Genomic DNA, 17,702 nt, shown 5'->3' with positions numbered 1-17,702 from the left:
TGATTGTTATTGGAACTAATTTTATTATTATTATTACTATTACTATTATTATTACTTTCTTTCATCAACATTTTTTTGTATTCATATAATAGTGTTTTCATAAGAAAAAAATATTAGGTATGTAGGTACCTACCTTATCCAGTAGTATGAGAGATAATAGGTAGAAGGTAAAATTTAAGGAGCTTTATTTTTCTCTACATAATAGCAATATCCCTCATTCTTGACCTTGAAAAGATCATCCTTGGGAAGTTATAACTTCAATATTGAATTGTGAAGAATCCTTAGCAAGTCTAAGAAGTTATATTCATAGGATTAATTTTTATTTAATTATATATGTTCCTTATAAGAAAACTTAGGTATAAAAAGGAGACAATTCCAGTCAGGTTCGAGACGCAAAACTTAGCGGACTACCTTATTCTAGTTTTTCATGTAAACGGGCTAAAATCGTGCCTTTTTTGCCGTTTTTTCAACATCTCTTGATTGACTAGTGAGTATATTAATTTGTTCCATTATTTTTTTATGATCTACCTGTTATTAGTTGCTTGAACTAGAATTTATTGCCATGATTTGTATTTAATATTTACATATTTTATGCTTTTTTATTGATATTATTAATGAAGTTGGAAACTTTTGAGCGCTCGTCATTCATTTGCCAACGAACGCTCAAAAATTCCTAACTCCACGTTGATACTTTCCTCATTTTCTTTTACAATATTTTTACTGAATTTTTCATGATTTTGCTAACGCTAAAAGCAAAAAAAATTGTAATTGAAATATCAGGTTTTTTGAGACTTACTTCTTGAATTGTCTATGGTTTTTGTTAGTCATAAAAGTTTACACGAAACATGAAATGGTTATTCGATATCTACAGGCTCGATCGGATCTTTAGTCACTATTTACTATTTTCCTTCGGAGGCTTAGAATTGCATTTCGTATCATCATATCGACACTCAAATTCTCAATTGCGTCGCTTTTGCGGTCACAGAAATATTGGGTAATTTTAGATTGATCTTCTTCTTTATTTTTTATGGTTCTATCTAGTTACGAGATCAAAATAAAATTTAGCTGGAGGCTTGATATTTTCATTAATCCAAATGCAAATTTTCAACTTGATCGAATATGCAGTTTTGAAATTAATAGGAATAAAACCGGTCATATTTACGGAAGCCCAAGTGAGATTTTAACAATACGTGACTCACTCACTCATTAAGTAATCTCACACCCTTTGCTGTGTGTTTTTGAACTTCCAAGAAGTGAATGATTTTTATATTATAACGATTACCTTCTAGAACTCAGTATTATGTTTCCTTGAGAGCTAAGGTTACTAATCGATGTACATTTTTCCAATATCGAATCTCCCTTACAACTTTCAATTTCTTGGCTTTCCATTCGAAAGTTATTCATTCGAATTTAAGGAATCGGAGAAATCCAGTGTCGAGTTTCAATCTACAACTTAAAAACTTCTGAAGATGCTTAATATCGTAGTAGTAAGCGAAGCCTAAAGAAAAAAAACGACTAGATATCTGGTGAAAGCTCAGAATTGTTCAATGCTTACCGCTTGAGTCACAATAGTATATTCAAAAACAAGTTGCAGAATGGGCTCCTAAACCAAGACGAATGCGAAATTCGAAAACGATCGAAGGAGTGAGTTTTCGAACGCATGAGTGTTGTAATTGCCTTCTGCAACGAGTATTAGACGATATTTTCTCTATTTCAGTCAAGTTTCACGAAATATTGTCGAAATTTAATGAAAAATTCAGATTATCAATCCTAGTGACTTTTGTATTCTATCTTGGCAGTTGGTGTGACTGTTACGAAAATTGACAGATTACGGCATTTGAATTTGAATCATAAGTTTCGAATGTTGATATAATTTATAATTACGCATTAAATTCGTGAATTATGTCTGACGAAATCAATTTAACACCACCAGAATTACGAAAAATTGGGAATAATGCTGCAAATCATTTCACTATATTCGAATTATATTATACTGACAATTGAAGTGAGTTAACATTTGATAGGATCGGAAGTCAGTGTAGATAACCACGAAACGAAAAATATTCCCAAAAACAATGATGTAATGAGTTCATTGAAGCACCGTTTTTAGTACTATAATCATTACGATACCGCAATAGAGAAAATAATGTATATTTGATGATTAATTTTTCAGGAGTAATAAAGTGTCTATGATGGGAGAACCGAGCTTTGTATCATGGTCCGCTCATCGCGGAGGAGGCTTCGGCGGTAATCTCACAGTCGTAGACAAGGTCCTGCCTGATATGCTTCACATGGTGCACCCCCATTGGCACCAATTCCCACCCATGAACCCTCTCTGGCACGGTCTATTGGGCTTCATGATTGGTGTACTTGGGTTTGTATCCGTTGTTGGTAACGGCATGGTGATCAACATCTTCTGCGGTGCTAAATCTTTGCGGACTCCTTCGAATTTACTGGTAGTGAACTTGGCTTTTTCTGATTTCCTAATGATGTTTACAATGGCAGCTCCAATGGTGATCAACTGCTACTATGAAACCTGGGTCTTAGGTAAGTTTAACCCTATCTTGTAAATCGAGACACTAGCTGGCTATACTTGTGCCCAAGAGTGCCTCAAAAGAAACCTCAAAGGGCGCGTATTTACATCACTTCGGATAGCCAGGCCACGCTGAGATCCCTGGAATATAGCCAGGGGTCTCTACTAACATGGGAGTGCCGTAATACCATGAAGCAACTGGCCAGAGTGACTCTACTAAGGGTACCAGGGCATTGTGGTATTGAAAGAAACGACAAACCGATGAACTTGCAAGAAGAGCATCAAGGTCAACACCTGTTGGTCCTGAGCTCATCTGTGAGCTTGAAAAAGACCAATATAAGGCAGCAGTGGGAGTGGGGCAATAGAAAAACCTGCTAGAGAAACACTCCGGGTTTTGCTCAGGCAAAGAAATTTGTGGTGTTTCACCGATCTATACCAAGAAGCTCCTGAAGCTACCACGAGCTGTGCTTCGGGTAATGGTAGGATTGCTGACAGGACACTGTCAGTGCAAATACCCTTTGTACCGCATGGGTAAGTCAGCAGATAAGATCTGCAGGAAAGAAGGTAGAGACAACCGAACACTTAGTGTGCAAATGTCCGGGGCTGATTGAACTAAGAACCACTCACATGGGAAAGTCAGCTCAGGATACTCAGGAAGTAATATCCCTAAGGTTTCGTTAACCGTATCGACGGCCTCCCTGGGTTTGTATGAATAGGTAAGGTTAAAAACAAAAGATCAATTTGGTCGCAGTTCCCTGGAGACTAACAGAGCCGCAACACCTCCAATCAGTGAATGATAATAATAATAGCTAAGTTTATCGTCCAATTGTTGGATTCAGATCTCTCGGTCGGAGTTGACATTTAATTTCGAAAAAACCTTTACGGTTGACATTCATGACCGTTAAGGCGTGTTAACTCCTATTTTTGCACAATAGATATTAGTTCCGGAGATTGGACTGGCCATAGCAAAAAATTGATTTGCTTCCTTGTTATCCAATATTACGCTCAGCTGCCTTGTTTGTCTCATGATGAAATCTATATGTCATTAGCCTAAACCTAACCTCCTATATTTCCATACCAAGATATATATGTTTCTTGAACTAAACTTGAATATATTATTTCTTGAAGGTCCACTTTTCTGCGAAATTTATGGAATGTTCGGCTCACTTTTCGGCTGTGCTTCCATTTGGACCATGACTTTCATCGCCCTGGACAGATATAACGTTATTGTTAAGGGATTAAGTGCTCAACCTCTCACAAAGAAAACAGCAATGCTCAGAATTCTCATTATTTGGGCTATGTCTGCTCTCTGGACACTCGCACCTATGTTTGGATGGAGCAGGTAAGAAATAAACCTGAAAAAAAATTCTGTTCTATCCTATTCCATATTAACAATTTAATTGGGATCAATTTACAATTTTTTAATTTTTTTTTTCTGTTTTCATTTACGAATATTCTATTCAATAGGTATGTACCTGAAGGAAACATGACTGCCTGTGGAACTGACTATCTCACTCAAACCTGGCTTAGCAAAAGCTATATTTTGGCCTATTCTATCTTCGTATACTTCGTTCCTCTCCTTACTATCATCTATTCTTATTGGTTTATCGTACAGGTGAGGTACTATGTGTATTCAGTCAGCTAATCAATGTTTTCTGAATCAAAATGAGAGAAATGTTGTTTAAAAATAATTTTGATTAAAGGCTGTAGCTGCTCATGAAAAATCGATGAGAGAACAGGCTAAAAAAATGAACGTGGCTTCCTTGAGATCGTCAGAAGCTTCACAGACAAGTGCAGAATGCAAATTGGCTAAAATCGCCCTTATGACCATCACATTATGGTTCTTCGCATGGACCCCGTACCTCGTGACAAACTTTACCGGCATTTTTGAAGCAGCCAAAATAAGTCCCTTGGCTACCATTTGGTGTTCACTCTTCGCTAAAGCGAATGCAGTTTACAACCCCATTGTATATGGTATTAGGTAATATATTCGTGTGTCACCACAGTGGATTAAAACAATAATATGTCTCTTTGTTACAGCCACCCTAAATATAGACAGGAACTCCAGAGAAAATATCCTTCCTTGGTCTGTGCTCCCCCACCAGATGATACTGCGTCTGCAGCTTCAGGTGCTACAAACGTCGCTGAAGAAAAACAAATACCTGCATGAGCAACATAATAGTACACCGAAGAAAACAATAAGATGTAAATATAATCGAAAACAATGTAACTCAAGGCGATGTATTTTTTAAATGTAATATAGTGGATTGATCACAATGAATTTGAAGCTCTTATTTATACCCTTCAACAACCAAGACTGGAATCAATTAGTTCTTTTACTTCTTCATTTTTTTCAGTATTTAAACCTCATGGATAGGAATAAATTCATAATTGAAAGGCATATATCTACTTGTTTTTATTATACCAGTATCCTAATCATCTTCCTTCCATTAACTTAAAAGCGGGGGAAGTATACCTAACAAAAAGAAGATTCATATAATAAATTTTTCATATTCTCTAACGAGTTTCTGTATATTCTGGATTATTCAGCATCCAGAGCATCCTTATCAGACTATGAAATATCTTATCACTGATATGTTTTCATTTCCGCGCGCTTAATGTCAAATTTGGTAGTTCATGTTGGGGACAACATTTGCTTACTGAAAATGACATACGCGCCCTCTATCTATGTTTATTACTGTGAGGAAATTAGAATCAAATGAACTGTCAGATAAGCTTGTCAACATAATTTGGAAATAATATTTTTCTACAAGCGTGCGCTTTCAGCTCTTTTTCCACACGCATTTCAAGTCACAAAGAGTCACTTTCCCACACAGTGCGGGAAAAACCCCTATTTATTCTTTTCCTCGCGCATATGATGCAACTCTCTTCAAGTATTTTTTTTGGGGTGTTATGCTAGGTAAAATTCAAAAAGCAAATTCATAATTTTCCAAAAATTGAGGAGAAAGAAATGAAATAGTTACTTTACAATTTAATTCTTTATTGCTCAGTTACAATTCATTTTCGAATCGTATATAACATTTAATGTGAATTGAATTTCTGTAATATATTTACATTTGTACAATTTTTATTCATAGGTAAGCAATAAATTTTTATTTTTATTTTACACAGTAAAATCAATATATTATATCGAACAATAGAACATTTTCTGATTGATCAAGCACGAAGTAATATTTGAACATAAAAACTGGGATTTTAAATAATATGAATACTTTTGATATTCATTTGACATTCTAAAATAAGAATAATTTTCTTAATGTTCTAACTTCGGGGGATTTTGTTATTGATATCTTTATTTTGAGCATCTAATATTTGGTTGACGCTAACAACACGTTTCCATTAATATTCATATAGTAAATCTTTGAAATTCAACAAAGAAATAATGAATTTGAGAAATAAACATTTAAAAGAATAACCACACTTGCTCTATTTTCTAATTTCGACATATACACCATGAAATTTAAACCGAAATGATATTAGCAACAGGACTAGCAGGTTCTTCTTCTTCATAACCACTTTCATCACTATAAGAACTAGCAGTATCTTCTTCTCCCTTCAAATCCTTCTGCTCTATCATAAGACTTCTGGAATCCTTACATGGCATCGTTTTCTTCTTGAAAACCTTCAACGAACTGAAATCTGAGTGAGATTCACCAACGGGCACAAGAGAAACTTCATCATTGGCCAGCATATTATTATTGTATAAATTGTTGTTAAAAACTCGATACTTCAAGCTATCTGAACTTCCAGATTCAAAACTCCTTACTCTATTTAAAACACTACACCCAAGTTTAAAATCTAATTCAGTCTTTCTTTTATCAATCTTTGAGCTTTCTTCTTCTTCTGGTATAGAAGATTCTTCTATGGTGTGGAAGAAGTTGGGATCAATTTCAGAATTTACGGTACTAGCAGACTCACATCCGCTTGAAAGTGAACCTTCGTCACTGTCTAAAGGTATAAGATCAGGTTTATCACCAAGGGCGCTGTACCAAGCTCTCTCACAACTTTCCAATAGATCGTTTTTGAGTTGGTTCTCTAGTAGAGCATCTAGGATTGAATCCGTTTTGGCCTCGTTGGTCTGAATACAATCGTTCAAATTTTCCGTTAGGTCAGGCTGTGGATGATGAATGGTTCTCGAAAGCGTCTTGTTATCACTTCTTTCCTCATCACAGGCTTTGATTGCAGGTACTTTAGTTAATGATTTACATTTCGATTCGATATTCCTGAATATATGTTTTCGTTTGTCGAAGATACAGCTTGCGCTGTCGTGGTGTCGTAAGATCTTAATGTAGTTCATCTTAGCCTCGCTCGGTTCCTCTTCTTCTAAGATCGATTCTTCGATCATAGTCAGCTTGGGGGCAGACTTGGAACGTTCCAAAGGTGGTCTGTAGCTGTGGGAACCGGTACTCAACAATATTTTTCTTCTGGGAATCGTTGGATTTTCGTACACGGAATTTGCAAGTGACAGTCTCGCATTTTGTCTAGATATTTTGTCTCTTCGGAACTCTGTCAAAGCTACGGCTAGCGCTTGGTTCAGTTCACCTTCTATTTTTTTGGCTATAGAGGGTGTTGAACATAGGACGGCATGGCATCGAAGCTCGTGTCGAAGTCTTCTTCCTTCGTGTCTGTAGACCCAGCAGAATAACCTGGGAAACTGATCTGGGGCTGCGCAGTAGGTGAGGCGGTGAGCCCAGTATTCTGTGAGTCCATGATCTTTGGTAGTTGCCTTGAGACCACCATTGCTGACTGCTAAGGTCATTCGGACTTCTGGTCTGGAAGAATGGGTGTAGTTTCGCCATAGAGTTGCTAGTGGTTTTTCTACGCAACCGTCACCTGCAAAAAAATGCTTGTTTTAATATTCTGTGCGAATTTTATCACAGTAATAAGATCAATAGTAAAGAAAAAACAAAATATGCTGTAAAATCAGATGTTTTTGTAAGCTTCTTCAAATTCGTATTCATATTATTATGTTTTGTTTAGTATTGTTAATACAAATCTAAAGTCAAAACTTCCTGGGTCTTGTACGGTGCTCCATATCTCTAGTTGGGGAAGATATAGAAAACTAACTTTTTATAAAGTTGCCTTATTGCTTAAGCACTGTGTACAAAAAATTTCTGTCATACAGGGTGTTCATTTGTTCCTGAACGGGTCCCAACTTTGTTTTTTCAATGGGAAATCTATACAACTTATACTGAAATTATCAGAAAAAAAAATATCTTTTGTTCATTCACATCAGTCGTCTAGAATAGAAAACGCTGTCCACTGAAATAACGTATAAAAAAAAAATGTGACTATTTACCATTTTTCGAAAAAAAAAGTTCAAAGAAAAAAACCATTGATTTTACCATTTTGGAAATTTCCATTCACAAAATTTGGCAAGTTTTTCATATCTTTTATATCACTGGTTCATTTCAGATATACAATATCCATATACAATAACTCAAAACCCTTCAAGGGAAGATGGGTATGAATGAAGGAACCGAAAAATGTATCAAAAAAAAGGTTTACTATTGAAAAAGCAAAGTCGGGACCAGTATATAAAAACTGAGCACTCTGTGTGACCGAAAATATTTTGTTACCTAGTGCTCAATCAATACGGTAACTTCATGAAAAGTTATTTTTTCTATCTCTTTCCCAAATAGATACATATATGAATTTTATAATTTTTTTTCGGTCAGATGAGTTTTAAGTTGCGAATTTGGCATAGACTTGAAAATGAAAATTATCGCAATTCATGCAGCTCAGCTTATTCAAGGATAGATTATGATTTCATTATAACCTGAATGTTTCGAGTTTGCGTATCTGCAGAAAGACTCTTTGAACCGTGACCTAATGACCTATTTTTCACCGTGATCTTTTTGTTCCGTGTCCTTCACCAGATCCGACTTCCGTTCTGAAAAAAATCGATTGAAAAAATAGGTAGATAATTGCAATTTTGTGTGATAAAACGAAATTGCCAATTTTTCATGAATATTTATAGTGAACAGTTTCTAATGTCTTTTCTAGACAACCTCCGGATATGCTAATGAGCAGACTGAGGAAATTAGTTGAGGAATTGAGTAACCTGACTTCCGAAATGCACTTAGATCCGTTAGATTTCCTAATGATCATGTAGTTATTGCAATTTCAATAGCTGTTATTTTTCAAGATATGCGTCGATTGTAGCTTTCTTTATATAGCCTTGAAAAGTCTTCGAACCAATCAGTTTTATTTCCACATAAAAGTAAACTTATCTTATCAATAAATAGGTATAATTTGAACTTCTGAATTTCAAAAAAAAATATTGATATAACTATAAAACTATTATTATTATGACTATGTGGTAAAATAAATGGTAGTGTAACATAATTTTTTTAAATTTCATTATGGTGTGTGATATACTTTTCGAGAAATTGATATTTTCAATTTTACTCTCTGATATTTAGCATTCAAGTACCAATTTTCAAGCTCTGGACAGAGTTCTATGGATAAACATAATTTTTTTATTGGATTCAACGAAGCTCTACAAAGTATGTGAACAAATAATCATTATTTATACAAGAAACAGTCCGATTATTACATACAGTGAATTAAAACAAAACTGAATATGTATATTTATTTTGATGTAAGAATGTAAAAACTATAATTGTAATACCAATAAATAGTCAAATAAAATTCAGTGATGCGATACAAATGATGGACACTTCACCCATAGACAGACTCACATCATAAAAAAAGATTTATTTGTATTCAAGATCATAATTACGAACAATTAGAGTTCAAAATAAAAATGAATTAAAGCGAAATTTATTTATTTTTGAGATAATCATCAGAAGTCCCAGGCATATAACCAATAAAACCAAATTTTTTCACTGGAGAACAGATCTGGAAAATGAGATGGGTGTTCGAGAAGTTGGGCGACAAGAAGGATTGTCTTGGTGAAATATTTTTTTTTTGGTTTCGAGAACGTTTATTGTTAATTTCTACACTCAATCGATACAATAACGTTATGCAATATTTCTCTTGTTGAGAAAGTCAATGAACAATACACTATGCACATCCCAAAATACGGATGCCACAACCTTGCCTGTCTATGTTTGTGATTTTGGTCGCTTTGGACAGCTTTCACTGACAGTTTTCCATGTTTCATCCACTACCACATATCGACGAAAAAAAACCATGTTCATTGTTTGTTGCGTTTTATCAGCGGTGAACAAGCGCGACACCCATACATATACCTACATTTTGAAGAATTCCACCCAATCTTTTGTTTGCCCTGAAGTTATTTATGTCCATTTTTATATCAGTTATTTTATGTGATAGGTGATAAAGTCAATAGAAATTCCTTACAAGCAACAATACTCCAAACGAAGCAACGCAATCGTGATATTATATTAACAATAGAGCACGAGGCAACAAATATGAGATATAAATTATGAAGAAGTGATTTCCGACTTTGCAGATATTGAAAGTATAATAAAAGAAATATTAGATATGACATATATTTGAATATGTCAGCATTGAACACTTGTTTTCTAGAAATAGAAACAAATACTTAAGATCTACATCAGCTGGCGAAACTTATTCATCATTTTATGTACTTTATGATTTGAGAGCTCTTTAGAACTATTTCTTCTTGTCTAACGTATATTCTAGAAAAAAACGCAGATGGGAGCTAGAAATAATGAACCCAGGAACAACAATGTTTCTTAAAATAATTCTGAAAATATACAGAATTTATGCCTAATAGATTAATGATAATTTGTCAAAATAATTGCTGATGATTCAAATAGAATCTTAAATTAGAATGATGCTATTAGCAGAGAAAAACAAAATGATCTAGACAAATCGAAAAAATTTACGTGACAAAAATACCCAACCACCTATTTCTAACCAGTTCAAATAAATAAAAGGATTATTTTTTTGGGTAATTGCCAATTCGATTTACAGTATCTGCTAAAAGTTTAGTTGAGATACCAGCTCATTTGAAGTTACAAAATCGTTTACCAAACATTAAAAAACATTCATTCATATATAAGTTGATTGATCAATACAAAAACAAAATATAAATTAAGTGGATACATTATTGATACGCAAACCAAATGTGAAATACGTTTCTTTGACGTAGAATTAGATTTTTTTTTTGTGTTCAATAGAAATAATTCCAGATGAGTCTAAATCAATTACGATAATTTCATTTATTACGAATGAATTGCACTTCGAACACAAATTCTTGTTTGTTATTTTCGATATGAACCTAAATCGACCAAGGAAAAAACAAATTGAACCCCCAATGGAAATTTCACGTTTGGAAATGTGTAAAAACAAAAAACATTGAGAGCTTTTTCATGAACGGACCATGGAGCAGCCTAATGGAAAAATTGTTTCCGGTTAATTTTTCTGACCTCCTGAACAAGAAAGTCTATGGTTCGAACTCAATCCTATGACGATGATGAATTGGATACAAAATTCAAAAAATTTGATGTCTTCACAACCTAACAACACTTGAATATGGAATTGAAAAAAAATAATATGATGATTTTTTTATCGCAAAGTCCTAGCACCTGTAGTGTCGGAGTAATGAATTCGTCAAATTTTCATTCGAATAACCCCGAGTTCGAATCTCGCCTCTGGTTATTACAATTTTTTCATATAGATAATTCGAGATATTTCGCTTTTTAGAAGGAAATAATAAACCATAGTGTATAAATTTCAGCGTTTTATTACTCAGGATTAGGAAGTCAACGTTATACACTATTAATGTTGACTATTTGTTACGTATAGTCGCCCACTATGTTACGGTATTTTCCTTCCATAAAACAGTTTTAATTGCTTCATTAGGATCAGATTTATGTTACCTACATCCAACAATATTTCTTCGACACAAGTTAAGGAATATTATTGAAGAATGCAAAAACTACAATACTCAAGCAAACAGATTTTCTTCATAAGTGAATAAATTAACGTTATCGTAGCAAAAATCTTATAAAGAACTAAAGAATCATTTTTCATTGAGAATAGAACTTCATCAATTTATTTTTTTTGTATGACTTCATTGACAATTTTTTTTTTTGACAAATAAGTGTAAGAAATAACGGAATTCTTTATATCATTACCCGGAAACGAATTCCAAAACGGATATGATCAATTTCTTCACTCCAATTCTTCAATTGTTTTAAAATAAAGACACATTCACATCCAAATACATATATGGTGACAATTTCCCACTGTTTATTCTAGTGTGAAGGTTTCAACATTCAAGTTTATAAAGGAAAACACCGATTGAGCGTTAGTTTATATGGTTATTATATTTCCCATGATGAATAATAAAAGTACGACAATTTGGATTCATTAGATTGGAATTTTAGTGCTGGTATAAAATATTTATTAAAATTTTCATTTATATCATGTGTATCATTTCAATATCTCCCATTTTCATTGGTACAATGTGTTATAGTTTTTAGAGGGTGATCCCTTTTCGAAAAAAGTTCTTTCATGTATCAAAAGCTCTTGGGCCTTTTCTTGGAAAGTTACATTTTCCAGAAATGACAAAAAAACATATGTTCATTGTTTCCTTGCAATTGAACTGAATTCCCAAATCCCTTGGAGGTGCTTCTCTTTTGAATGTATGAAAATCGATTCAAATTATGTTTCATCGGAAAACAAACACTCAGTTGATGAGAATTTGTTCATTTCCTTTTTTTAGGCATAATGAAATGGCAAATTGAATATTTTACAATCACTAATCACCAATCATTTGGACTGTTTGTAGGCAAAAAGTTGGTTTTCCCTATCGTGACAATCTCACAAAAATTGGGTTGAAAAATCGATATGCCCCAAAACTTGATGTGTGTATGAAACAGATATACCGAAAATATTTAAAATATATAGCCTTTGTATTAATAGCTATTTTTTGGTGCTTGGGATTTCAGAGCTGATTTTAACTATATTTTGGATGCTAAATCTGTACATGCAATCCGTTTTCTCTATGAGCTCTACTTTTTTAGATACATCATCTTATCTAGCAATGTGGGTTTCATTCAGTATATTCATTTATGAGAGTTCTAAAATTATTATATATTCATTAATGTAGGTACAATGGTTTTATTGACAGTCTGTAATTGAGTAAAGTCCAGGTTAATCTACAAATAGTGGAACCATTGCCTATCAGGTACCTGAACTGACCCTTTTAATCCCCTAACTCGGGTAAATAAAAGAAAAAATCATACTTTCTCCGTTACATATGAAGTTGGGCTTAATGAAGCAATTTGTAAAGGCTATTGATGAGAACGGGTCATGTTTTGCATATATAGGTGTAAAAATGCATCAGTTGAGCACAGAAAAACTAAAAGCAGGGTTATTTCACGGCCCACAAATAAGACAATTAATTAAGGATCCTGCCTTCATAAATTCAATGAATCAAGTTAAACGAGAAGCTTGGACATCAGTTGTTGCAATTGTAGAAAATTTTCTAGGCAAACATGAAGCTCAAAACCATGTTAAAATGGTTAAAAAGATGCTTAATAGTTCCAAATGCTTAGGGTGGAATATGAGTATTAAAATACACTAAAATTTTCCAGAAAATTTAGGTGACCTGAGTGAACAAGGTGAAAGATTTCATCAAGATATTGAAGTTATGAAGGACCGCTACCAAGGAAGATGGGTCATGCACATGATGGCAGATTACAGCTGAAGTTTAAAAAAGGGATGTTTATTTGAATTCAAGTCATCACATTGATATAGAATCAGCTCAAAAACCAAAACAGCTGTTCACCTGTGTTATCAATCAGTATATTTTGATAAATTCCACTATTCTATTAATTAAGATTGAGATATTTTTATCCATTTTTCGTTTAGGATCAGCTTTGCTACAAACCATTGAAAAATCTGTTATTCTTGCAACCAAAATTTTTGAGTCCCTTGATACGGTTACGGTATCAATCCCCAAATGCCTGAATATTAATCAACCAATCAACAGAAACGTTCAATCGCGTGGGCGTTTAGAATAAATTAAATAGTGGAAACATTTCTACGTCTGCTTCTCTGATTTTCTTTATTTGACCCTGATAATTAAGTGGTAGTGGGACATACATGTACATGCATTTCCTATAACAGTTTCGACCAATCAAACAAACTAATGACGTTGTTTATGTAACTAGCAGAGGTAATGTTATAATTATTCGCATTGTTTTGAAACAATGAGTTAGAAATAGGTAGGTTTGTCGTTTGAGAGCAATTTAGATGAAAAAATGAATCAATTTGAATACTTCGACAACAATGGTTTTGCCAATTCGATATATTTTTTATCTAAGATTTTCTATAACAAATTTAAATTTTTCGAATAAATAGTGAGATCTCAAAATATGAATCAAGAAGTAAGGTTGCATAATATATTGCATATTTCCAATTCAAATTACTATTATTTCCTTGACCTGATACCTGAATTCAAAAATACAAACACTCAAATAAAGAAAAGTATATGAATAAATGAATAAATTTCGCTACACACATATTGTAGTAGAATTGAAAATAAATCAATAGCTACTACTGATATGGAAATTTGCGCGAATAGTGGTACATCCAATTTCTCAGTCCAAATAGTGCTAATCAATCCTTAAATATTTTGTTATTGAAACAAGCGTTTTTTACACTCAGTTTCATTACATAATTTTTGGGTTTTTACATTAGCAATAAGTGTTGATTGCACAAGACTACAAAAATTTACATGAGCGTACTCTCTTTGATAACTCTGCTTCCTCCATTTTTTTCCGAAATTCGAGGCTTTATTATAAAAAACTGGTTATTCATTTATAATTCAAAGTATTGTCAATCACTGGCCACTACTTCCTCTCATCTTTCGGGCAGCGTACGAATCCCGCGTTGAAATAACTGGTCCAATCGATCCAATTTTTTACTTCTTCATAAGACTGGAAGTTCTGGTCAGTCAAGCCGTGTGCCATTGATCGAAACAAGTGATAGTTCGTGGGAGCAACGTCTGGAGAGTACAGCGGGTGGAGTAGGACTTCCCATTTCAAAGTTTCCAAGTATGTCTTCACCACTTTTGCAAAGTTGGGTCGAGCATTGTCATGCAGTAAGATCACTTCATCATGTCTCTTGTTGTATAGCGGCCGTTTGTCTTTAAATGCTCGGCTCAAACGCATTAATTGCGTTCGATAACGATCGCCTGTGATTGTTTCAGTCGGTTTTAACAACTACGCCGAGCTGGTTCCACCAAATACTGAGCATGGCTTTGGAACCGTGAATATTCGGTTTGGCCGTCAAAGTGGAAGCATCGCCGGGATATCCCCATTATTTTCTGCGCTTGGGATTATCGCAATGACCCATTTTTCGTCCTCAGTCACAATGCGATGCAGAAATCCCTTCCATCTTTGCCTTGCAGGCAGCTGTTCACAAGCAAACAAACGTCGATCAACATCTCTCGGCTTCAAATCGTACGGCACCCAATTTCCTTGTTTCTGTATCATTTTCATGACTTTCTCGTGTTTAGAAATGACTTGTTCCGTCACTCCCAATGATCCTGCTTCTGATTATTGTTGCGTTTGACACGAGTCTTGATCAAGTAATGCTTCCAATTCTGCATCTTCAAAAACCTTTTCTCCTCCATCGCCATGCTGGTCTTAGACTTCAAAATCACCGTTCTTGAAGCGTTGAGAGCGCTTTCGGCACGTTATTTCACTAATAGCGGCCTCACCTTTGAGAGGTATTTGAGAGCATCCGATGAGCCTCAGCCGCAGATTTCTTTTCTTTATATTAGCGCAGAAAATTGAAACCTCCCGCAAATGACAAGAATTTGGCCATCTATTGCAAAACGGCGGAAGCAATATTTTTTGCCAATATCCTTCCATCGTGCAAAATAAAAAAGTAAACACTATGAATGAAATTGAGTAATAACGCAAAAAAAGGGTTTTCTACCAACTGCAATTTCTGCAGTCGGAGTCCTGAAATTGTTATAAACCTATATATGCATGTCATTGGTGGTCTTTCATACGCTTATATGCAAAATCAAGTTGTTCGCATATATGGAAGCTGTGCCGACTAAGGCGAGAACCAGTTCGCCCGATAAAATTATGCGTATTATTAAAGTCTTCGTCATGTTAATTGTTTTGTAATACCTGCATGAAATACAGATGGTAATAGCTTGGAGGAAGTTCATGGTAACTTTCTCTGCATATTTAACCTCTATAAATGTCCTGATTTGATCGGATATGCACTAAAGCATTTTGGAGTCTGATCATTCACCTCTTAATGATTTTTGTTTCAATTCTCTCCGGATGTATATCTTCGTTACATTACATACAGGGTGGTCCAGATTGTAGTGCAATACATTTGGCGTTGGAAAGAACAAATCTTTTCATGAAAAAATTCCTATCAACTTATATCCTAACAAGCTTCTTTTTCGAGATACAGGGTGTTAAAGTTTGAAAAAAATCAATATTTCACTTATAACTCTAGTATTATTACATTCATTGTTTTAATTTTTTGGCATTGAAGTCTCCTGCCAAAATTATCCAGTGACGTAGATATAGGGATGAGATGCTCCTTTTGAAGGGTGTTTTTTTAGAGCTATAAAACTTTAAATTGCAATAAAACAATTCGATTGATATGAATTTTATTTATCCGCAAGATAATCTTGTGGCATTACATTTTGAATATGATTTCTGGCATGTGACCGCCACGGCTGGCTCGGATGTAGTCCAATCTGGACATTCAATTTTCGATGAATTTTTCCAATAATTGATGGCCGAATATCGTCAATAACACGGCGAATGTTGTCTTCCAAATGGTCAAGGGTTTGTGGCTTATCCGCATAGACTTTACATAGCCCCACAGAAAGAAGTCTAGCGGTGTTAAATCACAAGATCTTGGAGGCCCATTCACAGGTCCAAAACGTGAAATTAGGCGGTCACCAAACGTATCTTTCAATAAATCGATTGTGGCACGAGCTGTGTGACATGTTGCGCCGTCTTGTTGGAACCACAGCTCCTGGACATCATGGTTGTTCAATTCAGGAATGAAAAAGTTAGTAATCATGGCTCTATACCGATCACCATTGACTGTAACGTTCTGGCCATCATCGTTTTTGAAGAAGTACGGACCAATGATTCCACCAGCCCATAAAGTGCACCAAACAGTCAGTTTTTTCTGGATGTAACGGTGTTTCGACATATACTTGAGGATTAGCTTCACTCCAAATGCGGCAGTTTTGTTTGTTGACGAAGCCATTCAACCAGAAGTGCATTTCATCGCTAATGGACGTAGTGCGCATACGTATTCCGCACAGAACCATTATTTTCGAAATGAAATTGCACTATTTGCAAGCGTTGTTCAGGCGTGAGTCTATTCATGATGAATTGCCAAACCAAACTGAGAATAAATCACTTGACAGCTGTTACATCGGTCGCCATCTTGAACAGTAATGCCAACTTAAAGTTATATACCTCGAAAAAAACACCCTATACATATCTTACTGAGAATTTCTTGTAAAACTTGCAAGTAATACATATCAGAATTGAATATAACTGTTTTTTCTTAATTTAATTATCTATTTAAATCCAATTCTTAATTCATCGTTGCTCTTATGAATATGCTGATGCTCAAAACCATTTCATTATTAAAATCATTTCGCCTAAATTTATTCCCTAATTTATTAAGAGAGGTACTTATAGTTTCAAGTGTAACGAACTCAATGAGACCAGCTTCCTAATGGGTATTTGACCCATTTGTTTGAACGTCTTGCAATCAGAGAATAATCCAATAAAAGATAATGATAACTAAACAAATGTAATACGAGTGAATGCGTGACTCCTTGATTGTGCACAATCTATCTTTAAATTATAATCGAAGGAAGTAATCTGCACTAGGACTAGGACATAACTGTATCTAATATCAAAATACATATTCGTATCCTGTAGAAGTTCAACCCGAGGTTCAACCCTAACTAGTTTTTCCAATGTTTCCATTATGTAGCTCTCGTCTAGCAGATCTATAATTTCAATACACTGTCTGCAATTCTCAAATTTTGAGCAGGGAATGGTCCTAAACTATAAAGTTTGACGCTCTAATGGCGGATCCATCCTCAAATTCCATTCAATCAAGTTTTACTGTTAATTTCAAAATTAATTCCAAGGCTCAAAGTAAATTTTTAAAG

The 17,702-nt window shown here is 34.4% G+C and overlaps 2 protein-coding genes across 3 annotated transcripts in view; one reads left to right on the top strand and one right to left on the bottom strand.

The window, feature by feature from the left end:
• Positions 1 to 351: 351 nt before the first annotated feature.
• LOC123678974 (rhodopsin) lies at positions 352 to 4,814 on the top strand. The gene is made up of 6 exons (XM_045616266.1): positions 352 to 487; positions 2,174 to 2,547; positions 3,662 to 3,875; positions 4,001 to 4,148; positions 4,237 to 4,514; positions 4,574 to 4,814. Exons 2-6 carry the CDS (start codon positions 2,190 to 2,192, stop codon positions 4,701 to 4,703), a joined length of 1,128 nt encoding a protein of 375 aa, XP_045472222.1. The 5' UTR covers positions 352 to 487; positions 2,174 to 2,189; the 3' UTR covers positions 4,704 to 4,814.
• A 703-nt stretch (positions 4,815 to 5,517) lies between these two features.
• LOC123678973 overlaps positions 5,518 to 17,702 on the bottom strand; it is a 43,685-nt gene continuing 31,500 nt past the window's right edge. For both annotated transcript variants that reach the window (XM_045616264.1, XM_045616265.1), the window contains exon 3: positions 5,518 to 7,387. In XM_045616264.1, the coding sequence (XP_045472220.1) occupies positions 6,015 to 7,387 (1,373 nt within the window). In that variant the 3' untranslated portion in view covers positions 5,518 to 6,014. The remainder of the gene's footprint in view (positions 7,388 to 17,702) is intronic.

The sequence above is a fragment of the Harmonia axyridis genome, chromosome 4 (genome assembly GCF_914767665.1).
Source record: "Harmonia axyridis chromosome 4, icHarAxyr1.1, whole genome shotgun sequence".
NCBI lineage: Eukaryota > Metazoa > Arthropoda > Insecta > Coleoptera > Coccinellidae > Harmonia > Harmonia axyridis.
Note: the sequence above shows the minus strand (reverse complement) of the source record. Positions and strands in the feature narration are given on the sequence as shown.

Coding starts and splice junctions, on each gene's coding strand:
- LOC123678974 (XM_045616266.1), top strand. CDS start 2,190: ATGATGGGAGAACCGAGCTTTGTATCATGGTCCGCTCATCGCGGAGGA. Junction 3,876..4,000: donor CCTATGTTTGGATGGAGCAG/GTAAGAAATAAA, acceptor TCTATTCAATAG/GTATGTACCTGAAGGAAACA. Junction 4,149..4,236: donor CTTATTGGTTTATCGTACAG/GTGAGGTACTAT, acceptor TTTTGATTAAAG/GCTGTAGCTGCTCATGAAAA.